The 16,473-nt window shown below is 34.3% G+C and overlaps 2 protein-coding genes across 5 annotated transcripts; one reads left to right on the plus strand and one right to left on the minus strand.

The window, feature by feature from the left end:
- Positions 1-223: 223 nt before the first annotated feature.
- LOC147544615 (malate dehydrogenase, cytoplasmic-like) lies at positions 224-4,103 on the plus strand. 2 transcript variants are annotated; one of them, XM_086637261.1, is made up of 7 exons: positions 224-493; positions 2,001-2,159; positions 2,248-2,423; positions 2,733-3,010; positions 3,098-3,233; positions 3,417-3,528; positions 3,800-4,103. In XM_086637261.1, exons 1-7 carry the CDS (start codon positions 451-453, stop codon positions 3,895-3,897), a joined length of 1,002 nt encoding a protein of 333 aa, XP_086493387.1. In that variant the 5' UTR covers positions 224-450; the 3' UTR covers positions 3,898-4,103. The 2 variants fall into 2 exon arrangements, with proteins under 2 accessions (XP_086493387.1, XP_086493386.1); XM_086637260.1 differs by lacking the exon at positions 224-493 and adding an exon at positions 640-953.
- Positions 4,104-4,306: 203 nt separating this feature from the next.
- On the minus strand, positions 4,307-8,039 carry LOC147544616 (squamosa promoter-binding-like protein 7). Of its 3 annotated transcripts, none has more exons than XM_086637257.1 (3): positions 6,754-8,039; positions 6,468-6,586; positions 4,307-4,957 (listed from the first exon to the last, which is right to left on the minus strand). In XM_086637257.1, exons 1-3 carry the CDS (start codon positions 7,455-7,457, stop codon positions 4,503-4,505), a joined length of 1,278 nt encoding a protein of 425 aa, XP_086493383.1. In that variant the 5' UTR covers positions 7,458-8,039; the 3' UTR covers positions 4,307-4,502. The 3 variants fall into 3 exon arrangements, with proteins under 3 accessions (XP_086493383.1, XP_086493385.1, XP_086493384.1); XM_086637259.1 differs by having other exon boundaries at positions 4,307-4,795; positions 6,754-7,919; XM_086637258.1 differs by having other exon boundaries at positions 4,307-4,798; positions 6,754-7,919.
- Positions 8,040-16,473: the final 8,434 nt, after the last annotated feature.

Genomic DNA, 16,473 nt, shown 5'->3' on the forward strand with positions numbered 1-16,473 from the left:
TCTATTGACTACTCCCCCTTAATAGGTTTGGGTCTTATGTTAAATTACAAAAGTACTAATTGACCCAAAAAGGAGACACACCCCAACTCGAAAGTTGATGTGATCAGTTTCCATTAATCTTGACATGAGGAAAAAAAACGCATCGACCAATGGTAGCGGAACATATCATGGCCCTTACCTATTAGACTATATACCATATTGTAAGAGATTATGAGTTCGGTATTAAATTCTGGCGGGAAACACTATATCTGACTCTTCCCTTCCCCCTCTTATCTGTTTCAACCAACTCCTCTACTTTCGTCACATTTCTCTCTCTCTCTCTTGACGTTCTCTTTCTCTCTCTAATCTCACTCACAAGAGCTAAGACCATTAACTATATAACTGACTTAATTATCTCTAATTTACATTTTCATTGAAACCCCAATTTAAATCAATCTCACCCACACAATAATGGAAAAAGATACAGTTAGGGTTCTTGTCACTGGCGCTGCAGGTAAAACCCATCTTCCTCTCTTCCTATGGATGTTATTCCATTTCAATCAATTAGGTTTAGGGTTTTGGTATATCTTGTGTTTAAGGGTTTGTGTTCTTGTATTCACATTTAGTATTAATTTGTTCTTTTCTTGAGTAAGAAGAAATGTTCCATATGGTTTCATTTTCTTGAAAGATGTTGCCCTAGCTTGGAAGATTCTAAGTTTGATTGTAAATTTCATTGATTCTTTTTCATATAAAGATGGGAACAGAGTGATTGTTTTATCAAATTGTATTGTTTAAAATTTGCACTAAGAAATTGTTTTATTTCTTAATTATAATGGAGCTAAACCTAGAAATTGTTAAGAAGCTTCTAGTTCTTCTTGTTTGTTTATATCTGTTTTGGAAAATCATCAAACATTTTGTGAATTTATTGATTGTTGAAAAGGAACCTGTTAGGGTTCTTGTCACTGGTGCTGCAGGTAACTCTTTCTTTCTTTCCATTTATTTCTTCTTTTGAAAAACTCCCTCTATCACTTTCTAGGGTAAAAACATGACTTCTATATATTTTTTGAGGTGGGTTTCTCATTCTTAGTTCAATCTATTGAAATAATTTTTTATTGTCATAAGGTGTTTAATTTTTTTTTATTGTCTGAATCTAACTTTTCTGGATTAATCCTTTGAGCATGATTGTTAATAGTCATTAAGTTGTTTAAGGTAATGGTCGGTCTTCGAATTCAGACTTATTTCGTATCTTTTTTTTTTTGAATTGTCAGCGTGCCTCGAACCCTTGACCTCTAAGGTGGAAAACTAAACGTCTTACAACTCCAACTAAGGGTTGTTGGCGACTTTAATTTCGTATGTTACTCATGTAAACCCAAAATAAACTCAAATCATTCAATCTGACGAGTTAGACGCACGAGTCAAGCAAAAAACAAACATTATGATACTAGCTCCAGTCAACCATTCAGCCCATTCAAACGAGTCATATCTGAAACAAAAAAGCAAAACACTATCTTTCTCTCTAATCTATATATGTGGGACTACTACTACATCCCCAAATGCATCGTGTACTTTGAACCAAACTTGTGAACGCTTATTAGGTAGGGTAAAATAATGCAACCTGTGCATGTTTATTAGGTAGGGTGATTTATGTGAGGTCGTGACGCTTATCACTTGTGGATGTAGGTATGAAATCGTTATACAATGAATATAACTGGACAAAGACCCTAGATTTTTTTAAGTTGAGTCATTGTTTTACTCCATGTGGGACTATTCTTAAAAGATATTGATAATTGTCCGTCATACACCAAAACATAAATGACATGATTTCTTCAATTCTTATCAATTAAATATTACATTAATTCAATTACTGCTAGAAAGTAAACGTATAGAACTTTTTTTTGTTTGGTCGATGAAGTAAGAACTTATGTTGTAATTCTTGGTTACCAAATATTGGCATAGCTTTATCTAAATAATGGCAAGAAGGTAAATATCTTTATATTTGTTAACATTGTATTGTTTTATAGGTCAAATAGGCTATGCTCTTGTTCCAATGATCGCTAGAGGCGTGATGTTAGGCCCGGATCAGCCTGTAATTCTTCACTTGCTTGATATTGAACCTGCTGCTGAGGCACTGAATGGGGTGAAGATGGAACTAATTGATGCTGCCTTTCCTCTCCTTAAAGGTGTGGATTGCTACGATTTAGAAATTATTGATGTAATTACATCCAATGTGAACATTCTTATCTTTATGAAGAATTTGTCGTTCAACAGATATTATTGCTACAACCGATGTTGTTGAAGCATGTACTGGTGTCGACATAGCCGTTATGGTCGGCGGGTTCCCTAGGAAAGAGGGAATGGAAAGGAAAGATGTCATGTCAAAAAATGTTTCTATCTATAAGGCCCAAGCTTCTGCCTTGGAGAAGCATGCAGCTGAAAACTGCAAGGTAAAAAGGGTTCTCTAAACTTCCCTCAATAACTTCAGTTTCTTTTTATTGCCCTAAGGTGGTGTAAGGCCCAAAATTGAGTGCTAAGCATATACACAAACCATGTTCCGACTACGAAGGGTTCATTATTACTCATTTTGTCAATAAAGAAATTTCCCCTTATCCCTCTGAATCGCACAATACTATGCTGTTGTAGCGGCTTTAGTGGCTCTAGTAACTTCATGTGTTGGATCGACGGAATTCCTTTCTTACAAATGAAATATGAATATTTTGTCAAGTTTAATACCATTGTCTGTTTTCTTCTTGTAGGTATTAGTTGTTGCAAACCCCGCAAATACTAATGCAATCATTCTAAAGGAGTTCGCCCCTTCAATTCCAGAAAAAAATATCACATGCCTTACAAGACTTGATCACAATAGGGCATTAGGCCAAATCTCTGAAAGGTTAGATATTCATGTTAGTGAAGTGAAGAATATCATCATATGGGGAAATCACTCGTCAACTCAATACCCCGATGTGGGTCATGCCACTGTAACTTCGAGTAGTGGAGAGAAATCTGTTCGTGAACTTGTGGACGATGATAAATGGTAGAGTAGTAATACCCTCCTCTTTTCATTTACCTTTAACTTAAGACAAATATTTTCGTTTATGCTTCTTCGTATCCTTGTAACCAGGCTGAAATCCGAGTTCATAACCACGGTACAACAGAGGGGTGCAGCTATAATCAAAGCCAGGAAGCTATCAAGCGCATTGTCTGCTGCTAGTGCTGCTTGTGATCACATTCGAGATTGGGTTCTTGGTACTCCCAAGGTAGTGTATCTTCAACTGCAAAGAAAAGTTGATTTCAAGAACTTTAGAGTTCTACTCCTAAACCTTGAATTGTAATCATTCCAAAAAACATCACGAATAGGGACTAAGAACTTCAACGTTTACTCTTTTTTGACATTGTTGCTGTTTTCATTTTCTTGTTGTTTTGCTCTTATTTTTTATTAGGGAACATGGGTATCAATGGGAGTATACTCCGATGGATCGTACGGGATTCCTTCTGGCCTTGTTTACTCGTTTCCAGTTACATGCGAGAAAGGAGAATGGTCGATTGTGCAAGGTAATTTTTCATATCGATCTAATGCAAGTATTGAATATCTATTTAAGCAGATTATGTAAAGTTAGGACACCATGTTGTTATAAACCATGGCTTGATCGAAATAAAAAGTCACCAAGTTTCTCAATTTTATATGCTTAAAAAGATCGAAGGTGTTAACCATAATAATAGTACCTTGAAAATGTTTGAATGTTATAATAACCATCGAAACAAATGAATAAGAAAGATCACTTAAACTGTCTTTTAATGTATATATATATCGCAACCATGACAGATCTTAAGATTGACGAGTTTTCAAGGGCAAAGATGGATGCTACCACAAATGAACTAATGGAAGAGAAATCATTGGCTTATTCATGCCTCAATGGATGAAGAACCAAAGCTTCCTCAAACAATAAAGAAGGGAAACCAGAAAAAGGAGACATCTAAAATAATTATCAAGAAGTTCGTACATCATAATTTTAGTTTGAAAATGTAGTCAATATCCCTCCTTCCCTTCAGTTACCATAACTCCCGTCGGGGTTTCTAATCGAACAAAGCGTGACTGATTATTTATATGGTTATTTATCTTTCTTGAAGTAATTTTTATTATACTCTTATGATTCGGTTACTTCGTCGCATGCAAACTAGAGTGGATCTTCCAAAAGTTTGAGAGATGCCACACAATGAAAAAAAAATTATAAATCCAAAATAAATACATCTCGATAACAGAAAGAGAGTCAAAATTATTAAGTACAAAGTTAATAGAACAAACTATAAAAAGTAGTAGGAAAATAGAGACTAGGACAAATGATCCTTAAATTGCTTGATCAGATTGCAGTTGAATGAATCCAGCACTAGGGTTTGAATCCGTGCTACTCAAACAGTCTGAATTGCTGTAACATTGTAGCATTAACTAGAAAGAGTTTCATAGTATTGAGTTACAAACAAGAAACAGTAAGAGTAAAAGAAATTTGATTTCCATGTGAAGACCAACTTCAAACAACATTAGTTCCTTCCAGTGACTTCCATAACTCACAACATTCTTCTTCTTCTTCCTTTGACTTTGACCTACCCGGTATGAACCCAAAAGGCGAACTTGGTGTCTGCATAAGATCCAATGTTACATGTGCATTAGACTCTTGGAACCGATCCCACTCAGACGACTCGGGGAATTGGTGTTGAAGTACTGGAACTTGGGTGAGGAGTTCAACTTGAGAGTCATCATGAGTTGCTTGGCCTATTCCATGTTGGTGCCAGTTTTGATCATGTAAGAGTTGACGGGCAAGAACTGCTGCACGATTTTCGGCTATTAGTTCTCGAAGTGCAGCACTAGATCGACTGGAGATATCAGCTTGGGACACACAAGAAGTAGATTTTGATGACAGAAGAGAGAGAGCACGACCGGTTGGTGGTGTTAAAAATGAGAAACTGTCATCAGTCAATCTACTCTCTGGCAATACAAGAAGGTCATTTCATTATTAAAGTTCTTCTAAGAGTTTAAGGGAACTAATGAAAGATGAAGTGAAAAAAAAAAATGTAAAGTCCACGCAACATTTGTAAAAAAACATTTCTATCAAGGCTAAGACCTTTATAACACATGAGATAATCCCAGGGAAAGATTTCTTGTCGCTTCATATGTTTTTGCCAACGAAGGCACTAACATTTAATTCATTTGTTCTACTGTAAAAGAAAAATTACCAATTTGGCTGACTTTGTACATATGCAACATAGATACACCTGCTTTTTCACTATCGTTGTAATGTATTCTCGAAGTACTTTCAATCGGTAAAACGTGAAATTACATGTGTTGCACAAGCTTGTTAGGTGTAAAATACAACTCTAGGCTATGGTTTTATACTTATAATGTAATATTGTCTATTTAGAAGTAATAATTGCAAGAAAAAAGAGTACTTTTCAACAAAAAGAAAGAAAAAAGAGGACTATATATGTGTGTAGAGTAACCTCATTTTAGGCTTTTCGGCTTAAATTGTCGATAAGAACACATACGAGTGTCCATATTACATAAATATACACCCGAACTTTTCTATGAAGTGATAAACATGTTACAAAAACTAATACGCATTAATCAAATACAAAATAGGAAGATGCTACAATGACTTGGAGGATTACTTAGAGGATTACTTAGAGGATGACATGTTGACTCACTTTCACTAAAAGACAAAGTTTTTTCTAGGTTTGCCTACGACCGCAGCCGTTCTTTTACCCGGAAGAGTCAGCATGTCATCCTCTAAGTAAGAAAGTCTAAGTAATTCTAGCATTTCCCTACAAAATATAAAACACTGTTGAATAGTATTACTTAATCATTCCACATTCAGTTGAATGAAAAACATGCTAAATTTCTTCATTACATCTATAACAACTAAAACAACATGAACTATTGCAAGTAATAATTCTTAAAACACTTTGACTCAATATCTATAGTCTTAGGAAATAACTCATGAAATTGCTTTCGGATCATGAACTTATTTCTTCTCGACCGCTTATAATTGGTGTTGCTTATGTAAAATAGTTGAGTTGGAGTTATCTATAATTTGGAATTCATGATATCATCCTATGTGTAAGACTAGTGAGAAATAACATATAGAAGCAACAAAAAGTTATAAAGCTAGCCAATTCAATTTAGATGTAAAATGTTTCAAAAGTTCAAATTAGGGTTTTACTACTACATAAAAAGATCAAGCAATAAGGAGAATGTGAGTCTAAAACAAGCCTAACACCACTAATCTTTTTTTCTTGTTCCCTTTGATCTTCTCTTCAAACCTCTAACACAACAATCTAAAAGAAACTTTCTAGTTTCTATGTAAGACTAAATAAGTTACACATTTGATTTGTCTCAATCATCAAAAGGCAAGTAAAACTTTCCATGGAATAGTTAAACAAATTAAATAATATTTAATAACCAAATGGTAGGAGGAAGAAAAGATAAAGAAAGTTAGTACCTTGAGAAGGGTTTCTTGTGATTGAATCACTAGAACTCTTCCTTCTTCTCTCATTATGTCCTGCTAATCTCCTTCTACAACTCCTCTTTGCATCATCAAACTCTGATATCATATGAAACCTACACACAATTACACAAACCCCATTTCAATAATAACCTAACTAGGTTTTAGAAATCAATCACTACCCAAGATATAGAAGAAACCCAATTTTAGAAATTACAAAAAAAATTGCATTTTGAATTGTGGGTAGAGAGATAGAGAGAAGATGAGTGATCTTGAAACTAACCTACTACACTGTTGACAAAATCTTTGTTCAAGACCAAGAACAGTCACTTTGGGAGCTTTAGAATGCATCTCACAAACCTTATGTCTCCTATGGTAATCTTTAGCATTAACCAAAACCACATGACAACCTTCAACTTGACATCTAGGAATCACCATTGTTGATGAACCAATCATCCCAACTCCTACTACACCTATAGATGATGTTGAAGAAGGAGAAGAAGAAGATGGCCCACCAACAACAACACCACCACCACCCAACCCAACAAAACTTTCATAAGATCTTCCTCTCTTCCCCATTTGAAATCCATCCACGTGTCTTTCCCCCAACAACACAGGACCACCATTCACATCTTCAAAATAGTGCCTTTTCCCAAGCTTCAAACAAGTCAAGTGTGGGTCTGGGTGTAGGTTAGATCTTTCACCACCATATAAACTTGTATGGTTTGGGTGTAGGGTATGGTGGTGGTTCTGATGGTGGTGTTGGTGGTGGTGGTGGTGGTGAAAATGATGAGGATTAGGTTGCCCATTGTTCACTTGGTCTGAAAATATCAAAGAGTTGTTGTGGTTGTGATTGTTCCAAGAAGTTCCTAGTTCCCAAAAATCCCATGAGTAATTGCTATTATTACTACTACTATGTCGTACTCTACCATTCATGTCATTGTTTCTCTTTTGTTCTTCTTCACTCACCACCACTTGGTTTTCCATCTCTCTCTCTCTCTCACTCTCTCTCTCTCTCTAGAAGATATATATCTCTTATTGTTGTTCAAGAAGAATACAAGTCTAACCAAATTTGGGGAGTCTTTAACTCTTTATTTGTTAAGGGTACCTCTTAAAAGAACTAAAAAGAAAAAAAATGTTGTAGCTGCTAAAGACTAGAGACTAGAGACTAGAGAGTAGAGAGTAGAGAGTAGAGAGAGAGAAGAAGTCAGAAGAGAAAAGTTGTGGGTGTCTTTCTTTCTTCTTCAGAATTCAAACTCTGAATTCAAACTGTAATTGGGTTACAGATAGGATGATGATCAAAAGTGTTATCATCTTTGTAGATAAGCTCCAATGAAATGAAGAGAAAAAAAGCTGCAAGAGAGTGATTGTAGTTGTAGAGAGAGAAAGTAGAGAAGAGATGTTTTTAGAGAGAGAAAGAGAGAGAGTGGGTAGGGGTTCTGAGAACGCACGTGGCAAAGGAAGAAAGTAACCGGACGCGTGTACATGAATGATTCGATATTAGGGCATAAGAAAGTGGTAAAAGACAGAAGTGAGTTGTAAAATAATTACTGAAAGAGAAGGAGTGGTGACAAGACTAGTGAAGGAAGGGGGTAGTAGTAGTAGTAAGGGGAGCATTTACTTTTCTACTCTTTGATTCTCTACTCCTTTCTCCATCATTACTAACTTACCTTCCACCAATCACCTTCTTTCTATTTACTCCATTGCTATAAATTTGGAAATATATGCAATTATTTGCAACCACTCTTTGATCCAGAATATGCTACTTTCCCACCAAAAAAATTAGAAAAAGTCTCCTACTTGCTCTTATTGGACATCCCCATAATAATAATAATGGTTGCAAGTATTTTTTTTTTGTAAGAAGTGATATTTTTATTGTTTGATAATCTATTTTTAAGTGGAAATTATTGGAATTGAAGTCGATTTTGGATCAAGGTCGATTGTCAAAATTGTGTCATAGAGGCATTACTGTGTTTGTTTCATTGAGCTCTTCAAATTAGAGCAAAAAATTGCTCAATTCTAATGTCGGATTAGTATGATATTGTTGCTCAAACTTTCAGATTAGAAAAGGTATCTAACATACATTAGGTTAGATCAAATAGACATTTAGAAGAGGCGTTTTCGTTTCTAAGTTAAGTCGTGATGATACGACTTTCGACGTATGATGCAACGGTTGTGTCAGATTTAATGGGTAGTCAAAGACGATGTCGGAAGGCCATATCTAACCCATTTTGACAGGATCCAATGGATGGCGCTTCACCCTTGATTTTGAGCCCAATCTAGACACTAACAAAAGACGCCAAAAACTATTGAACCTTCACGTCCCCTTCAACCAAAATGGCGGCATCCCTTTGTGGGAAACATCACGAATGGTGACTTTAGGAAACTTATGCGCCCCTCTTCATTTTCGGTAAGTACGATCAAATTCTCCATCTTCATTTCCTATGATAGACATGTCAAAATCATGTGATAGACGCGTCATCCTGTAAATACAATCAAATTCTCCAAATCTTTTAACTTTGTTCTTTACTGTGATTAAAATTAGTTTGAGTACATTTTAAGGTGTTAGACTAGGAGAACTTCTAGACTTATCACATAGATGTAATAGATAGCAAGTTAAAAGTCATTTGAATCTAGACAGAAGTTAGTTTATTTTCGAGTGTGATTGTTGTTTCCAGATTAGAAAAACTTTCTAACGGGAAGGTTGACCGTTGTCTCGGAGGACAAACGCTAGAAATGTGTGGTACTATATAAAGCGTCACACATCTGAGGGTCCTCACACCGATTAGTAATCAATTTTTTTTCTAACCGTCCCGTTTTTTTATTCTCTCTTTTTGTTTATTTAATTCTTGAATAAGAGTTTATTTGATTTTGACGAATTAAATCAAGAGATACAAAAACAATAAACCTCTTATTTTCAATCTTATATCAACGGCGAGTTTCAACTACGAATCATCTGTTCTGGATAACATACATTACTAGTTAGAAATACGAAAAACGTTAAAGTGTTATCTTCGTTAATTTTCTTTGCTAACTCAGAATGAATGTTTTTTTAGTATTATGTACAAACGAAATCAAGGGAAGAACTAGTTACTCTAATAACTAGGTTCGTACTTCATGCAAATTGATCATTGATTCAGTAAACCAAAACACAAAAGAAAAAAGAATTAATTTTGAGTAAATATTTTGGGTCACAATTTCTACTTTGAAAATTATGTTATTTACATCATAGTAGTTATAGTTCTTCAAATCAGTGTCTTGTAACTAGTTTATAGTAGTTAATAACTACTATTTACATAACAAATGACATAAGTTTTCATGTCATGTTATAATTTTTATTTATAAATCTCAGTCGTCCAAATCTTTTTTTTTGTAAATCATGACCTTTCTTTTTCAAAGAGTCTTTAAAAGATAAAGGTGTAAGTTAAAATACCTACTCACTTCCTATAAAATCTCATAATATTTTTCTCCCTTAAAAAAATTATCACATTTATTTCTCATTCCTCTTTCTAAAACAACCCAGTATGATCTCCATTATATTCTTCTAAAAATTACAATTTATTATTTTTAATATATTTTTGCTCCTTGACTATCTGTAAATGATCAAAGTATTTGACGATAACCGCGTAACATGAATATAGAAGTTTTCGTGTTCTACGGGCTATACCCTAGTATTTAAAATAGAAAATTTTGGTAAACAATTCAAATTTTGGGTCCAAATAGGAAATAAATCCCAACCCAGAATAATAACCCACAGAAAACCCAATACTCAAATATTATCCCAAATCAAACCCAAATACGGATCTCTAGGCACCATCCCTCCAAAAAACGCCTCTAAGAAGTCCTATAGTTCCATATTTCCTCCTTTACCTTTATATACATACAACCACTAATCGTTACCTCTCATTTTCATTTTCTCTCTCTCTCTCTCTTTCTAAAACCCAATTCTCCCTCACTTTCTCTCTCTAAAATACCTGAACAAAAAATTATTTGTTCTCTCTCCAAACTTGATGATCGGATATTGCATCCCGCCGAAAAATTTCGTCGGATCTGCTTCTCCTTGAAGGTACGTCTTCATCCTCTCTCTTCTACTCCTTTATCTTCAATCATCATCTTTTATCTTCTTTAATGGAAGTTGAAAGAAACTCCAAATTTGATTTTAGGGTGTTTTCATAGTGTTTTAATAGTGTTTTAGAGAGATAAATATATAAATTTCCAGATCTAGTTATTTAAAGCTTCATTGGTGAGGTTGTTCTTGGTGTTTCTTTATCTTATAAGGTTGAATCTTCTTATGAAGTTTATTGGTTTTACTTCCACACCATATAATTTCAAAAACAATACTGTGAAAAAACTTTACATATAAATTTTTTTCTAAGATATCAAAAAGTACAACTTCAGATCTATTTTTCGGTTTCTTTCTCTAGAATTACGGTTTATTTTGCATATGTTGGTTTTTAACAGACAAGTTGACTCGTGCATTAAGCATTTTAAAATGTGTTGTTAAAACGATGTTAATGCAACGAGCAAACTAAAAAATGCTTTAGTTTTGTTACCATCATAAATCAAATTTTGTTTTTACAAAAATCGATTGGTGTTTTAAACACTTTTACATATGTTTTGAGCACTTGTAAATATGTTTCAATATTTTTTGTAGTGTTGTTAACATAATGCTTAATTTCGAATATTTTGTCTTTTAAATTTTGCGATATTTGTAAACATTTACAAATTTGTCATGTGCATTCTCAGAAATGTCTTGTGCATTATGTCTTTCCCGTAGGCATATAAATCTATGTCGATTCTTGTGCATTTTTCTTCGTTACAGACAAAATGTATTTTCGTGAACATTTTTTGTCGTGTTTTAAACATAAATCTTAATCCTTAAATATTTTCGTTGTTATACAAACACAAACACATCAATTAGAACATTGTATCTTGTGTTATTAACATAATGCTTTGTTTCAAATATTATGTCTTTTACATTTTCCCAAATTCGTAAACATTTAACAAGTTTTTCGAGTGCATTCACACAAATGTCTTGTGCATTTTGTTTATCCCGTAGACATATAATTATGTGTTGATTCCACTTGCAGATTTTATATCTATGGAAAAGGATAGAGCAATTGATACTTCACAAAAGAAGGAAAAAAGAGTGTTTCTGAATCTCGGGGCAAAATATTTATTGATATTGGCTCAACATTTTCCAGTGGTGTCAAAGCTTTTCGAAAAGCTCTTGGCATATGTACAATCTTATGGTTCTCCAACATTTTCGATTCCGTACAACTTTTGAAGATTTCGCCTGTTGATTATGGTTGTGTTGAGTACACTATTACAAATGTTCGAAACATTTTTTGTAATATAAATAACATTTTGTACGATTCCAACACCGTTAGTATTCACTTTTTCATTTAATGTGTCGTTTTATTTTTCTTCGTTATATAGACACAATCATGTTTTCGTGAAATGTCCTTTGTTATACAGACACCTAACTTCTATACTAAAACATTTTACGAAATGCTTATCTAACTACTATTTTTGCCACCAATATGGGTATAAGTACAGACGTAACTTCACTTGAAGCTCTATTCAAATCTAAAAATGTATAAGATAAAAAAATAAGCATTTTGTAAAATGTTTCCAACAAATAACTTTATGTTAAAAGTGTTGTGAAAAATTTATCAGAACTAAAGTTATTTTTAAAGTCAAGACACCTAACTTTTACACTAAAACCTTTTACAAAATATTTATCTAACTACTACTTTTGCCACCACTAGAGGCGTAAGTGTAGACAAAGATTCATTTGAAACTCTTTTCAGATTTAAAAATGAACAAGATAAAATATCAACATTTTGTAATGTGTTCCCAACAAATATAATTTAGCACAAACATTCGACCTAATGTTCGTGAAACTAGACTGCATTTCAAGATAAAGAGTTTGACCTGAAACATGATTATTCCGATCTTATTTTAAAACCTAGAGACTGAGACAATTATGTTAGTACATTTCACAAGTTGTTTCAAACATTATCATGTACTGTGTAAACATTCTCAACATTGTCCACGTCCTGCATAAGAATGTTCATAACATTTTGTAAAATGCTTAGCTAACTATTTAATTTGCAACTAACACAAGTATAAGTGCAAACATAACTTTTTTTTTCTCAGAACTAAAGTTATTTACAAAATAAAGAAACCAAACATCTACACTAAAACATTTTACAAAATGTTCATGTAACGACTATTTTTTTCACCAACATAAGTATAAGTGCAGACATAATATCACTTCAAACTTTATTCAGATCTAAAATGTACAAGATAAAATTAAACATTTTGTAAAATGTTCCCAACAAACAAGTTTATATTTAAAAGTGTGTGAAAATTTTTTGAGAACTAAAGTTATTTACAAAATCAAGACACTAACATCTATACTAAAATATTTTACAAAATGTTCATCTAACTACTACTTTGTGCACGTCTCTCATCAGAATGTTCATAAAATTTGCACGTCTCTCATCAGAATGTTCATAAAATTTTGTAAAATGCTTAGCTGACTATTTAATTTGCAACTAATATAGGTATAAGTACTAATTTTTTTCAAACTCTATTGAAATATAAAAAATCTAACAAAAAAACATTTTATAATCTGTTCCCAACAATTAAGTTTATGTTTAAAAGTGTTACGAAAAACTTCTTAGAACTAAACTTATTTACAAAATAAGACACCTAACTTCTATACTAAAACATTTTACAAAATGTTTATCGAACTACTACTTTTGCCACCAGCATAGGTATAAGTGCAGAAATAAATTCCTTTAGAGTGCTTCCAACTTTTTTCGCTTTTTCAGACAAATGAAGAGAGAGAAAAAATTTTGAAGGTAATAAATGTCAGCTGTAAGAGTGATTTGATGGGTGGACTCTGTCTCGTTTTTCGCGAATTAAGTAAGAGAGAAAAGAGAGCGGGAAATGGTGGAGGGATATAAGCGGGATGTGGATTCTCTATGAGGTTAAAAGGGTATTTTCAACTTTTGAGTTTTATTTCCGCTATTATTCCGGGTTGGGCTTCATTTGGTGTATTGACCCGAATTTTGGGCCTTTGATTTTTGCTCTCTTTAGAATAATATTTGTTTTTTTGGAAATTAACTACAATAGTCATTATAAGGCATCAATACATCATGAATAGATAATACAAAGATACATCAAGATTCATGAATTGAATACGCATGATCTAAGCCCCTTGAAATCCATCCTAAAGAGCCTAAAGTCCAACTAATTAAATTACTTCTTTCATACTCAAGTTCAATTCCTAGATTTGACTTCCATGAGATCATTTAAGGGATCGTAATTCTTAGCTAGAAACCAACTACGATCAACGACTTATTCAAATGACTTGCGACTAACAACAATCGGATCCTACAACGGGTTACAAAAAAGAGTGTCGACCTGATCAAACTGACTAGAGATAATAGATAAGATCCTCCTAAGAAATACCCAAAAGGCCCGGGCTAAAAGATGGTCGGGTGCATGGCTCGGACCACGCTAAAGTCGACTCTATGTGGCCTGGCCATAGCATGCGCACGACCCAACAGAGTCCCATTGGTAATTGTATTCCTGACCATATATGGGGGAATCCCAGATGAGACTAGCTTTCATATGGGAGTCCCTGTTTCAGAGAAATTCTTTATGATCCTCTTTCGAATATAATTTCGACTTTAGAACTCTCACAAAAGGATATGGTAAAAAAAAATAGTGTGAAAACTTCTCATAATTTCTGGCTCTCTACAGTGACAAAAAACATAAAAGAGAATATATACAAGTTCTCACACTATCTATCTAGTCACAAAGAAGATTTTTTTTTATCTTAACTGTTCAAGTAAGTTCTAGCTAACTAAAAAGGCAGAAGATGGATTCAATCACTCGAGTGTCTCACGTAGAGGAGTTGCATAAGTGGAGCTCTAGATCTTCAGAAAAGACAATCAAGTTAGTCCGAAGGAAAGGAAACCTAGTCCGAGGGAAAGCAAACCTAGTCCAAGGGAAAAGCGAATTTAGGTAATTATCTAACTTCTAATTAATTATTACTTTTGACATGAGATCCGAACAACCTAATTTTAGATGTATAAAAATTTGAGATTCCACTTAGAACATTAGGTTACACCATAATCCTACAACAACTACCACAACCAACAACACATACGATACCTTCACTACCGCTCATCTACTAATGTAACTCCACGTCCACCTCCACCTGAAGGAGATGCCCTTTGACCAAAGTGGCAACGCGAAAAATTTGTCGGATATGACCATTGGTGAAGAGGATCATCAAAGTCCGAGCGATTTAGGGATCGTAATGTTTAGCTAGAAACCAACGACGATCATCGAATCGCGGGGTGATTCGCGGCTAACTTCATCCAGAACCTACATCGGATTAAACAAAGAGCGTCGATTTGATCAGAAGATATGACTAGAGGGATGACACATATAAGTAAGGATTAGATCCAGAAATATGTCCAAAAGACCAGGCGAAAGCTAAGGCAAAGATAGTGCGAAGTTCAGACCAAAGGAGTTTTGGGTTGGGCACATAAAGCCCATGAGTGGGCCGACCAAGGCATGCCCGACCACACTAATTGGGCCGGCCAGACCTAACCCATTAGGGCATGGGGTGGCGGGGCATAATATAAGTTTCATATTTTGGGCGAGAAACCCTAAAAATATTTCTGAGGCAATTAGGGAACCTAATCAGGGTTGGATTCTGACTTTAGGAATTCTATATAAGAACCTCATTAGAACAAAAATATGCTTGGAAAATTTTCAGAGAGATTTCTATCTTTACAAATCAAGTAAAGAAAGAAAGAGAAAATAGTTCCCAACTATCTATCTAGTCTAAAGAAGAAGGTGTTATTCGTCTAACTGCGACGAAGTTCTAGCTAACTTGAAAGGTGGAAGATCAAGTCGACTGCTCGAGTATCTCAAGTAGAGGAGCTACAATTGGAGCTCTTGGTATTCGAGAAACCAATCACATTAGTCCGTGAGAATTAGTGATTAAGGTAAATCTCTAAACCACTTTGTTCTTATTTAACTTATGCATGAGATCCTGAAGATACTAGTGTTAAACATTAGATGTCTGAGATTCCGGTTAGAACACTAGGAGACACCATAAAACACCACCACCTCACCACCACTCACTCAACCACCATGCCATCACACCTCAACCACCGCCAGCATCACACTTCAACCGCCACCCATCAACTAACATCCCTTAACCACCACCATGTTTCCAACACCATTACTACTTATATCACCACACCAATCACTACGCTGCCGCTACCACTATCACTATCACTGCCACTACCACTAATAGAAAACTACTATAATCACCATCACTTTGATTACAACTTCGCGACCACGTCCACCACCACCACCATACCGCCGCTCCAATCATCACCAGACTTTTAACTTAACTAAAATCAAATACTTGAACAAGAAAATAAAATTTTGGATTATTTACTAAACTAACTTATTAACGACTTATAAGTAATTATTTCGTCAAATATATTTTTATTAATCTTTTATTTTATCAAAGTACTAGAAATAGAATAATCTCTAATTTTGCCAAGAGGTTTAGAGTACTTTGAATTAAGAAAAGGGGTTTAGGTACATAGTTCTTGGAGTTCCACAATGGTTGAAAATAGAAACCTAAGCCAGTCAGTGAAGGGTACTCCTCAGTACTAAATAGTTGGGTTCAAAAAATAAGCTAAGTACTAAATAGTTTAAAAACCATCACTTTTGGTTTTCATTGAAATTCTAGTTACTCTGCACATAGACTCCACTTTAGATACCCCTTCTGCTCTTTTAGTACAAACATAAATGGTTGTTAGTATATATTAGAAAAGCAACACTAGAAAGGGCTTACAATCCCCCCCCTCGAACTCAGCGATTTCTATTTTCCAGTCCACTCTCTTTCTTTCTCTCTCTTGACGGACTTTTTTCAGGTTAGATGAACGATAAATTC

The sequence above is a fragment of the Eschscholzia californica genome, unplaced genomic scaffold, assembly GCF_041429995.1.
Source record: "Eschscholzia californica isolate CP2 unplaced genomic scaffold, dmEscCali1.0.p SCAF_4, whole genome shotgun sequence".
NCBI classification, from domain to species: Eukaryota; Viridiplantae; Streptophyta; class Magnoliopsida; order Ranunculales; family Papaveraceae; genus Eschscholzia; species Eschscholzia californica.